Here is a 12,505-nt window from a genome sequence, read left to right as displayed (position 1 = left end):
TATCTATCTTTATGACTGCAAAGCTGCATTTATTTTATAGTTCTTGAGCATTTATTGAGGTGGAGCTGCTGTTTGTTCCTGTCCATTAGATAAGACACAACCCATCAGCACACGAGTCTGTGAACTGCAGAAGTTTTACACTGTGGATTCACTTTAAGCTGCATTCAAAAACTTTACTTCCATCGATAAAAACGACAGCTCACTTGGATGCGTTTGCAAACACAGAAACTGCTTCACTTTTCTATTTAAATGATCATTTTATTGTTAACACCTTAACACATTTTCTTGAAGTTATAGAAACACGTGTAGCACGTAAGAGAACAGAGCAATAATCCGAAGAATCAGAGAACTAGAGGATTAATATTATTATACAGAAGAAACCCAAAGTGACAAAAAGAGACAAAGGGAAACTAGAAAGAGCCAACTGCAGAGAAATGATCGAATCAGGTTGGAAACAGAGGGAATGGGAGAAAGAGTGAAAGACACCCTACGAAGAGAAGCCAACTCAGTGTTGTCAGTGCAACGTAGTCACTGGCTGGAGAAAGAGGATGGCAGAGGTTCAGAGTGAACCCAGCGGCTCCAGTTTATCTCAGTGATGCTTCGTCTGACTAGACAGCTGGCAGGAAGGCAGCAGCGCTCACACTGACCTTAAGAGACTAGAGAAGGACAGTTATTGTAGTTTATATGCAGGGCTGCACAGTTAATCGTTTTCTGTCATGATGTCGACTTTGATCATTCGTACAGAATCATGATTTATCGGTGGCATTGGTACATTCTATCTAGTTAAGAATGTAAAAAGTGTCTGGAAACTGTTTCTGATATAAGATGAACCATGGGTGGATTACAGGACAATGGGGCCCCTGGGCACTGACATGCAGAAGGCCCCACCACCTCTTTTTTGTTGTTGTTTGTGTTTCTTTGTAATTTCTGTATGTTGATGCGGTGCTGTTTTTGTCATCCTTTTTCATCTCTTTAGTCATTTTAAGTGTCTTTGTTGTTGCTTTCTGTCTCTTTGAAGACATTTTGTGTCCCTTTGCAATCATTTTACATCTCTTGTAGTCATTTTGAATCTCTCTGTAGTTATTTCATGTCTCTTTGCTGTTGTTTTGCCTCTTCTTTAAGTCGTCACGAGTCTCCTTGTGTCTTCTGCAGCTGTTTTGCATCTTTTCGTAGTTGCTTTACATCTCCTAGAAGTCATTTTATGTCTCTTTGCGGTTGTTTTGCCCTCTTTTCAAAGTCATTGTGAGTGTGCATGTGTCTCTCTGCAGCTGTTTTACATCTCTTTGTATTCGCCTTACATCTCTTTGAAGTCATTTTGTGTCTCTTTGTAGTTGCTTCACACTGTCTGGGGTCCTTTTGTGTCTCTTTGCGGTTGTTTTCCCTCTGTTCTGCGTCTCTGTTGTTGTTTATTTTAAGTCTTTGTGTAGTTTTTTGTGTATGTGGTTGTTTTGTCGTCTTCTGTAATCATATTGCGTCCCTTTGTCTTTGTAGTTGCTTCCTGTCTCTTTGAAGACATTTTGTGTCTCTTTGTCATGTTTGTTGTAATTCTAAATCTCTTTGTAGTTGCTCTGCATCTCTCTGTTATTTTATGTCTCTTTGTGATTGTTTTGTCTCTTTTTTAAGTCGTCATGAGTCTCCTTGTGCCTCTGCAGCCTTTTGCATCTCTATGTAGTTGCTTTACATGTCTTGTCATGTCATTTTATATCTCTTTGTGGTTGTTTTCCCCCTCTTCAAAGTTGTCCTGTGTCTCCTTGCATAAATTTTGAGTTTCTTTGTAGTTGCTTTGCACTGTTTGGGGTCATTTTGTGTCTCTTTGTGGTTGTTTTCCCTCTTTTGCCCTGTTCTGCGTCTCTGTTGTTGTTTATTTTGCATCTTTGCGTAGTTTTTTGCATATGTGGTTGTTTTGTCGTCTTTTGTTTCACCATATTGCGTCTCTTTGTAGCCATCAAGTCTCTTTGTAGTTGCTTCCTGTCTCTTTGAAGACATTTTGAATCCCTCCATAGTTGCTTTTAATCTCTCTGTAGTCATTTTATGTCTCTTTGTGGTGGTTTTGCCTCTTTTCAAAGTCGTCGTCAGTCTTCTTGTGTCTCTTTGCAGCTGTTTTGCATCTCTTTATAGTTGCTTTCTGTCTCTTTGTAGTCAGTTTGTGTCTCTTTGCGGTTCTGTTTTGCATCCCTGTTGTTGTTTCGCTTAAGTCTTTGTGTAGTTTTTTGTGTATGTGGTTGTTTTGTCGTCTTCTGTAATCAATTGAGTCCCTTTGTAGTCAGTTTGTGTCTCTTTGTAGTTCCTGTCTCTTTGAGGTCATTTTGTGTCTCTTTGTAATCATTTTACATCTGTTTACAGTCATTTTGAATGACATTTCGCAGGTGACACTTTGGAGCCCTGGGCCTCTGTGCAGTAGGTCTGTCCAGTAATCCATCCATGGATGAGTAAAGGATAATAATTTAGTTCCCCAAATGTCTGAGGAAAAGAATCCTGTGCCATCATCATGATCATGAAGTCAAAGTGTAATCAGGACGGTCACTGTGGTCATAATTGTGCAGCCCTGAACAATAATCATAATGGAAGCTTTGTCTGATTCTACAGTGATAAACTGCTATTGTCTCTGACTGGATTGTCTGTTAGTTTTGACACTAACGTCAACTTATTGTGCAGCTACATTAGAAGCATCGACGTGCCATCTGTCTGTGTGCCTTTGTGCTTTACTCTGTGTGACCGTGCCCCCTGCTGGAGCTCATCCACTCTTTGAACCTTCTCACATCTTTTGCTGTTCCTCAAAGTGATATGCAGGCTCAGTGGAGCTCCTGTCACTCTTGGTGCTCTCAGCTACGTACAAAAGGCAGCCGTTCTGCACTGACAACACAGAGCCCCGTAGAAAAGCATGCCAAATAATCTTCATCACATCATCATCATCGTCATTATCACTGTCAACATCCTCATAGTGCCACAGTCTTTAACATCATCATCCATATTTATCATAATCCTCTTCATTATATCATCTCGAGACAAAAATAGTTATATGCACTTAAAAAGCTGAGAAAATAGACAGAGAAAGGTCGAGTATACCAGCATTCAGTAGAAAATGAGAAAACAAATAAAAAGGAAAACACCAAAAAACAAGTGTCCCGTTGACTGTCATGCAAAGAAAATGCCAGCTACGCTGCTAGTTAGTTGCAGTTGTGTAATACTGTGAACTCCCTCGTTTTAAATATGTGAATCCTATTATATTGATTTTCAAGGCTAGTAAACACACTATAAGAAGAACAGAAGAACAACACCTTTGTACTGTACATGCTGCTATCTCTTCTTTTTTTGGAGGGGGGGTGGGGGTCATGTCTGGTTAGCACGATCACGCATGAACGCCTTCACGTAACCTTTGACCTTTAAGTATTAGAACAGGGTCAACTAGGCATCAACACTGTTACTGGATGAGACACGAGTACAATACAACGACTCAGTGGTTCACCTTGAAAAAAACCTTCATTTGACTAAAAGCGTCATCACCTTAAAAAAAGGTGATGCCGCTTTCGGAAGGATAGTTCACTCAAAATACAAGCCTGTGTAAGATGGGTTTTAAAGTGACAGATGTCCCACTCTGGCAAAGTGGTAGTGAGCTAAGTGGAAGAAAACGATGGACACCATAAAACTGCAAAAAAAACAGCGTTGAAAACTTCAATCTAAAGTTTCAGAAGAAAAACAGCAGAAAAAGAAATTCACACTAGGTTGGTCGTTACAGAAAAAAACATGCAGGATGCAAATTGGGTGTACTATCCCTTTAAAAACAGTCATGTTTTACATGGAGCAGTGTCCCTTTGAACAACAACAGACAGTACTTGCACAAGTGCATGAGCTGTACAAAACCAAAAAGAAACAAAAAAACAAGAGAGAGTAAAGCACAATAAAAATATCCACTAAAATAAATAAATAAATATTCAAAATAAATAGAAACCTGAGGACTATTCACCAAACCGACTGCCCGGTCTCTTTAATATCTTGGTCTGACCAATAGGGGTGAGACAAATGTGAAGGCAGCCAATGGTGGACGCGCAAAGTACAGAGGAGCTGATCGCAAGTCAAACCCCCCACAAAAAAAAAATAGTTTTCAGTGCTGCAAAGTCCATTGGATTAATCCTGCCGCCCCTGGCACAAGCACTTAATATCATAAAAAGCTGATAATACATGAAAAACGGCAAAAACTGATCAAATCATAAGAAAAAAAGTCCTGGGCTGAAGGCAGGGGACTGATACGTCCTCTGAAATAAAGCCTTCTCCTTCCATCTCTCACACAACACACACACCTCTGATATCCCCACCCCCAGGCTTGTAAAGAATACACACTGAGAGCGACAGATGTACTGTATATGCTGCAGACACACACACACACACTCAAACACACAAATATTGCACCCTGTGGCAAATGACTGCCCAGAAATGAGGAACCAGAACAGAGAAGTTCGACACAAACCTCACAATCTGCAGACATTTATAAACTCATGGTACGGCGGCGAACTCCCCACACCTGTACAGTGGAGGCTTCAGTCACACACACCCTTGATTCTTCACTGATATGGGTATATAAGTGTATGTGCTTCGTATACAGTAGATAAACAGGCAGTGGCACCAGCTTTCTGCGCTATGGCTTCGGGAGTGAGAAAGGTCATGCAGCCTCCAGCAGGATCCTTTCCTCAGACTTCGTTTGTCTTGATTGAAAAAAAAAGGTTGTGTTCCAGACAGAACTGAGATTCAAGAGAGTTAAAAATATCACAACTTTAAGAAAAAGCGCACTGGGCTTCAAGCGGATATTCAGCTGTCGCCTAGCAACAGCAGGAGCCACCAACAGCGCATCCCTCCCCGAGCACGTATTTAGCACCACTAGCCGAAAGAAACACACACAAAAAAACAAGCTCCCGGTGGGAACAGGGGCCAAGGCTGAACTACTGCTCACTGAGATTTCTGAGTCATCACTGTGTGAGAAAAGGCAGCATAGCACCGCCACTGTCACCGAAGTAGTGCTCAGTTTGTCATGAAAAAATATTGCAATTATAACAAGATACTCTGATGTTGCAGTCAGACATATTTCACTATGACACACAGCCTTTGTCGTCGTATCACAAGTCCTTATGTTGGTATAACAAGAAATAACATGACGTTTTAAAAAACTGTTTTTGTTCTCGCTCATCTGTTAAAAAGTTTTTGGAGCAGTTTGATGTTTTGTAGAGTCTGAGAAGGAGGCACAACACAACACATGGACAAAATGTCGATGCATTTAGTAATTTAGAAAAAATTAAGTGTTTTCATAATCATCATGGGGTAAATTTTACTCCGACACCTTTGATTTTAAAAATACCTTGAATTTGCTCAAAACAGTTTTAAACAATATTATTCCAATATGGTTTTAGTGTCCAGTTGAACCTGTTGATGTTTCTCTGGTCAAAAAATAATCCTTTACTTTAAAACAGAGCCGGGACAGTTTGGATCTTTTAAAGAAGGACTGTATGTGATACGTACTTTTAGTCAGTGTATTGGCTACAGGAGATGGTGGTCAACATGCTTCCAGTTTGAGAGAAGCAGGCAGGAGTACTGACATGGAAGCTAAGCAATGTACTGCTGTGGATGGGGGGCAGCAGCAGAACCTATTTCAGTTACTTAATATCAGTTTACTCTCTACTGAGAATATTTTCACTGCTTTACCTTGCTACCAGACTGAAGCTATCTATCTATGCTCTCTTCAAAGCCAGACTCCATTGAGAAAAACAGTAATTTAACATTGATGAACACGGGCGCTGCTGATCTACTGCTACCTGGATCAGATATTTTGTTTCACCAGATTCACCAGAGTCACACAACGAGGCAGCTGTAGAACAGCAGCTACCATGTTCAATTACTGTCAAACTTTCCCTGTCAGAAAGGGAAATGTCTGTCAAGGAAAAGTGATGAAAATATTCTCAATATAGCCGTGTATATAGATTTTTTTAGGGGGCTTGACTACATTTGGTGCTGCTCATGTCCACAGCATTACGTCTGAGGTGGTGCTCCTGCCTGCTTCTCAAAACTGGGGGCTTGCCGACCGACATCCACTTGGTAATACACTGACTATTGATAAGCATCCCAAACAATCTCTTCAAAAGAAACGATGCTACCTGTATGGCATCTGACTGATTCTTTCTCCTGTGAGGCCCTGCGTGATTAAAAACTGCTCTTAACGTATGCTTCTGTGTGCACAACTGTGCTCAGACAAAGCAGAATCTGCGTAACGATATCTCATCCCGAAAGTAAAGTAAAAATCAAATGAGTCCTTTAAACGAAACATTGTTTATTTCTTCAATATTGGCTATGATATCTGCTCTTTGGACCGGACGTTTTTCTTGTTGTAACATGGAAGATATGCACAAATAATTACTTTATATTAAACTTTTTTTGTAATAAGGTGAAAAGGGGATGTGTTTGTCTTAACAAAACAATATGTCACTCCAACATTAAGTATTGTATTAAGATGTTCTTATTGTCATGCGAACAGATTTTCCTCTCATCGTGGCAGCGTTACAAAACAAGGAAGGAAACACTGCTGCTAAAAAAAGCAACACGTTTTTCTTCTTTTCTTTTTAGACCTCATCAATCAGGGTGCGAGAGTGTAGGGCATTCGACCGTTACAGTGTCATCCACCGTAAATTCACCGCAAAACTCCTACTGCACGCCATCTGCTTTGTGTGTTGGAAATGTTCACGTCTCGAGGCAGGAAGACTCTGAGCTCAGCGTTCACATTGCAACAAGGGAAAAACAACAGGTTCCTCCAGCTGTACAGAATCGTTTGGTGTGGACAAGCACACACTGTGTATGTCTGACTTACACGACCACAGTCACACACACACAAGGACTCACTCTCTACATTCACACATGACACCATCAGACACACCCCTTCCAAAAAAAAACAAAAAACAAAAAAGAACACCTCAAACAAACAAACAAACAAAAACATGTTGACCATGAGTGTGGGCGCAGTATTATAGCTCACATACAAGAAGCAAATTACAAAAACTGCCAATATCATTTTCCACTTAATAGCCACAATAAAAAACAGCCACTGTTAATATGGGAAAAAAACATGCTTCCTTAAAAAGATAAAGAGAAAAACAAAAAAAGATTTCCTTCAACTCTAGAAACCACTGGCATCAAGAATTTTGAATTATACAAATTACATATACAATTGCAAATGTGTAATAATAATCATAATAATAATAATATAGTAATGATAATAATAGATTTTACTTAAAACTTTACATACTGTATTTCCAGTGCAGTGTTTATGTCACACAAGTGTGGATTCACAGGAGGACAAGAGGGTAGGTGTCACAAAATTTGTGGGGACGAGGGGAGGGAGGGAACCACAGGAAGAAGGAATCACACCGAGTGCTGAAAACACCCCCACCCCCCGCCAATCACCCAGTGTGCCGGAGGGAAGAAGAGGAAGCCGGAGGGGGTGAAGGCTGTCGAGCTGTTTGGTTGATGGTTGTCAGAAGATGTTGTAGGGCAGGCGATAGACGGGAGGGGGGGGGGGGGGGGGGGGGGGGCGCGATAGTAGTAAAAGAAGAGATGCATGCTGGGGGATGAGGCCGGGCGTCCAGTGTGGGAGGGTTTGTTGTTGAGGGGCCTGTCCCCAAACCGACACTGGACTTGTTCTTTCATCCCTTCCTCCTCCTCCTCTTCCTCTCTCTCTCCAGCAGAGCACTCCTGACAGACAAAGCTATGGCATTCAACCCTGAGAAGAAAAACAAAATAAATCAAATATATGACAATGAAAATGTGACAGAGATTACAGGATTGAGACAAACTAAACTACCACAAGCAGCCGGTTAGCTTAGCTTAGCTTAGCTTAGTTTAGTTTATTCACTTTATTAATCCCCCTGAGGGTAAATTCAATGTTTTCACTCTTGCTTGTCAATTACACACAGGTCTGAAAGACACACACAAACAGGACCTATACATGCACAAAGTGGAGAGATGTCAGAGTGAGGGGGCTGCCCTTGGTGAGGCGCCCCGAGCGGTTGGGGGGTTCGGTGCCTTGCTCAAGGGCACCTCGGCAGTGCCCAGGAGGTGAACTGGCACCTCTCCAGCCACCAGTCCACGCTCCATATTTTGGTCCGGACGGGGACTCAAATAGACGACCCTCCGGTTCCCAACCCAAGTCCCTATGGACTGAGCTACTGCCGACCCTTAGCTTAGCTTAGCTTAGCTTAGCTTAACGTAAAGACAGAAAACATGGGAAAACAGCGAACCTGGCTCTGTCCAAAGGTAACAAAATCTGCCTGCCAGCACCTCTACAACTTTGGACAACTGCAAAAATATTTCTACGCTTAGCTAAGGTGCGAAAGTTGCCATGTCAGTGAGGATAAAAAAGCCTGATAGATTCATGCTAAACCTGCTACTTCTACCTCTAGGATCACTGTATATCAGGCAGCATCAACTTATTGTTGACTTAAAGATGAAAAAAAACCTCACACAGTACATAAAGAGCAAACACAAAAATAACTTAAACGATATTATATATTTTAAGCAGAGTTGTTGCACCTTCTCTAGACGATTAGCATACCAAAGGCTGATGGAAACACACACTGTTTTTTTCAGTGCACCTAAAAACTATTCAGCATTTGAATGAACACACAGCCACTGCTTCGAGACAGTGTGAGCACCCAAAAGAACCAATCCAATGTGCCCAATACTACATTTAGAACCAGAGTTACATATGTAACCAACTTCTTTTTACCTACTTATCGCTTTTCATTCTCTATTTTTGCTCTGATTAGTGTCTTGAACTGTCAGTTAATCTGGTCACAGAGAAGGTTTCACTGCCTAAATACATTAACAGTAGATGGTTGGGTGAGGTTCACATTTGGACCGATTCTGGTATCAGTGCCAGTACCTCGAATTCGTGTCCAACGGTACCTTTTTTCAGGACCTTACTCTCAGGGTTCCCACATGTTTTCATGGACAAAATTTTAAAACTTTTCCATGACGTTACAAGGACCTGACCCTTAAAAACTTTTTTGTCTTGCCCCACTTGTCATTGGCATTTTTCAACATAATTTCAGCTGGCGTACATGAAGGGGAAGATGGATAAATAAATGGAAATGAATGGTATATGAAACGTCACACATCGACCGTATTAAAGATATGTTACATCGACAGCTGCAGGATATAAATTTGCAGTTATGTTACATTACATTCAAGGTTATCCATGGATGAGTGCTCTAACAATTTCATTACACACAAAAATATTCAATGACTTTTCCATAACTTTCAATGATTTTTACTAATTCCATGACTTCTCTAGGCCTGGAAAACATGACCTTGAAATTCCATGACTTCTCCAGGTATTCCATGATGATGGGAACCCTGTATTGTCTCTGTAATAACAACAATGTAATTTTTGAAAAAGCTGCAGTCAACAAGTGATTCTGCTCCTCTGCTTGTTTCTAATCACACACACAGCGTCTCTGTCTGCTTGCCCACGTGTGTGTCTGTGTATGTTTGTGTGTCCGCTCATCTCACTCGCTCTGTTTGGACACAACTGACAAATGGTGATTTAGTCCGTAACTTAAAAAACACAATCACAAACAGCACTGATACTAGACAAATTCCAAAATAAAACAGAAAAGAAAATAGATCAGACAGACTGAAACTATCCGCACTTTACGCAGAAAAGCACCCCAAAGCCGGTGATGAAGTTCAGTGGGCGGCTTCCTGGCTTCGGGGTGCCTTGCTGTGTCTCTGCCTCCTGTCTGAACCCGGCATTCTTACCCACATGCGCTCTAAGATACCGAAATTTAGCATCAATTGATTTCACTTGAATAGGTATTCTGTAGAACCGTCATCATTTAGTTGATACCCTAAAATTACCGATTTCAATACCCAACCCTAATACAGTAGGTTCAACAGCTGCAGCTTATTTCCAAAGAAGCACTTTGAAAAAAGCAAGAGTACAAACATGCTCTGAGAGGAAAACCTTCTACTGTCATTTTTTCACGCAGTTGTCCAAGTGCTGCGGTCCATACCTCACTGGAGTGGCGCAGCTGGTGCGCCTGAGCAGTGGAAGTGGATGTTCTGCCACTTGCTGTCTCTGCGATGCCAGACACGAGTTTCCTCCGACTGGCTGGACCGCGGCCGACCCTGGTTGTCGACAAACTGAGTCAGGCGGATGTAAGCGATGCAGGCCGCGTCCTCGCCGATCAGGTGGACGTGGGGGTTCAGGATGGTGGTGTGGATGGGCTTGCTGTTCTTAGCCAAAACTAGAAAGACGACAAGAACACTGTCAGCAGAACAAATGAGCAAGATAACACAACAACAATAATGACAGGACTACATCTTCTATAAAAAAAAGCTGTTGTGAAATATTACAGCCATCTATGGCTGGTCGAGCTTTTTCAGGAAGAATCTTAAGTTAGATTTCTCTTATTTTATTTCTAATTTGAAGCTTCCTGTGAAAACATCCCCTAAAGTGGACCATTTCTAACACTAAAACCAGAGAGATGTACAGCAGCTAAATGAGACAGGACTGACCACACTCCTCTTTTTGAGCCCCATTTTGTGATTCAAAATGCAACATCAGACTAGTAAATCTAGTGCAAATTAGGTAAGTGGTAAAAAAAATAATAATTTTGCACATCCTTTATTGGGAGTTGGTGATGGAAGTAGCTAACGAGCGAGCCATCTTGCTTCGTTCCCTTGCTGAGAGTTGTACATGCGGAGTACTGATCAGGCACTTGTGAGAAAAGGTGCCGGTAAAGACAAAGTTTATGAGCTGAAGGTGCAAGTGAGCATTTCAACAATCCTGGAGACAGAGTTTAGTTAGGTGGAGGTAGAGGATGTGGGCGAAACTCAAACTATATACTGTGCAATTTGCCGCAAGTTTGAGACCAGGGCAGAGTCATACACTCGTAAAATCAGAGGCACGTCAAGTCCGCCAAAGGTTGCTGAAGTGCAACAACAAGAGCTGACCGCATCTTGCTTGCATGGCAGCAAGAGGGCTGCTGACGACCCCTCAGACGAGGCCTTGCTGGTGCTTGGATGAAACATGAATGCCGAGGCATATCAGCTAAACAACAACTGTAAAAACGGGCTTGTTTACACTGGACAGGTGAATAAAACCAATTAACACTGAACCCTGTGTCTGCACTATAACGAAAGATAAACATGATAAAATGATAAGAAACAAGATCATAACATACACAAGATAACAAAACACAATCTATAAGCAGGGCCGCAACAGTGTGACCTCATAAGCGATTTAAAAAAAACCCCATCGATCTATCTTACGGTTCTCAAAGTAGAATCTGTGGAAGTCCATCCCCTCTACCAGGTTGCCCAGCGCTTCCGGCTCAAACGAGGTCAGTCCAGGGTCGCAGATCTTACTGAGGAGTAGAGCAGAACACGTTAATGTAGACAAACATTACCTTTAAGCCAAACATCTGAACACAAACCACACACAAAAACGCAGACTTACGCGTATGCCTCAAAGTCTCCATTGTTGATTGCTTCTATCAGCTGTTCAGTGATCTTGATAATTTCCTGTTTGCGTGCTGCGGGGGACAGTAGGCGCAGGAGTTAATCAGAGGTAATCGCAACAGTTGGACAGATGGAGAGCAGTTAGTTTTTAAATCAATTTAATTCATTAACGCAACAACAACAACAGATGCTCGGGCAAAGGCGACATAAATTCATAATCACCGAGGATACTGTTACTGAAGCTAATGTTTCAACTTCTCTTGTTGTTTATACAATGAGCCGGGAAAATATGCTTCATAGTAAAACAGCATTAATTGTGCTAAGCGTGGATTTTGTACAACTAACGTCTGTGAGCATGCAAGTTAATTCACTCTTGAATTAGTTTGGGAATACATTTCTCTCACATGCCAAACAAATAAAATAAAACATCTGTACACAAACAATAGAGACCCTTGCTCGGAACCTGTATTTAAAGACATCACAGCTGGTCAAAAGCAACCAAACGATGCATATGTTAGCAGTGCTCTCCGTGGCACACTGCAGAGGAGGTTAATAAGGCTCAGACACAAAAAGCACACACAGGTGGTTCAGATCCAACGTAGCCGACAAGAGCACTTAAACACAATGTACATTACTCCATGTTCCCATCCGTACCAAAAGCACATTGTTAAATACGATTGCTCACACACAGGCCTGCGCTACAACGTCATTCCATTAGGCTCGTGGTTTGCCACCACGCGTAGGGTCGGGGTGGGTCATGCTCGGTACTCACTCTGAGAGGAGGACAGGGAAGGGCTGGAGGGGGAGTGAGGGGGAGGTGAGGAGGTGGTGTGTGCAGGTGCAGGGGTGGGCCTGGCGCTGGGTACCGGCGCCGGTGCAGCGTCACTCTCGGGTGCAGGGGCCGCCGGCACCCTGCGCACGCTGCTTACCAGGTCTGTGAGCCGAGACACTTAGTGCCGTCCAGGCAGGATGGATGGATGGGTGGGTGGGTAGAGGAATGCAAAAG

The 12,505-nt window shown here is 42.2% G+C and overlaps 1 protein-coding gene across 37 annotated transcripts in view; it reads right to left on the bottom strand.

Moving 5' to 3' along the window:
• Positions 1-237: 237 nt before the first annotated feature.
• The window catches only part of camk2b1 (calcium/calmodulin-dependent protein kinase (CaM kinase) II beta 1), a 132,264-nt gene continuing 119,996 nt past the window's right edge, over positions 238-12,505 (bottom strand). For 20 of the 37 annotated variants that reach the window (XM_078170526.1, XM_078170528.1, XM_033619416.2 and 17 more), the window contains 5 exons: positions 12,272-12,448; positions 11,498-11,573; positions 11,311-11,405; positions 10,050-10,283; positions 238-7,756 (listed from right to left, as the gene is read on the bottom strand). In XM_078170526.1, the coding sequence (XP_078026652.1) occupies positions 10,051-10,283; positions 11,311-11,405; positions 11,498-11,573; positions 12,272-12,448 (581 nt within the window). In that variant the 3' untranslated portion in view covers positions 238-7,756; position 10,050. The remainder of the gene's footprint in view (positions 7,757-10,049; positions 10,284-11,310; positions 11,406-11,497; positions 11,574-12,271; positions 12,449-12,505) is intronic. The other 17 variants (XM_078170543.1, XM_078170542.1, XM_078170538.1 and 14 more) reach the window with 1 other exon arrangement.

This window comes from Epinephelus lanceolatus, chromosome 9, assembly GCF_041903045.1.
Source record: "Epinephelus lanceolatus isolate andai-2023 chromosome 9, ASM4190304v1, whole genome shotgun sequence".
In the NCBI taxonomy this organism is placed as follows: Eukaryota; Metazoa; Chordata; class Actinopteri; order Perciformes; family Serranidae; genus Epinephelus; species Epinephelus lanceolatus.
The sequence above is the reverse complement of the archived record's forward strand: the minus strand, read 5'-3'. Positions and strand labels throughout refer to the sequence as shown.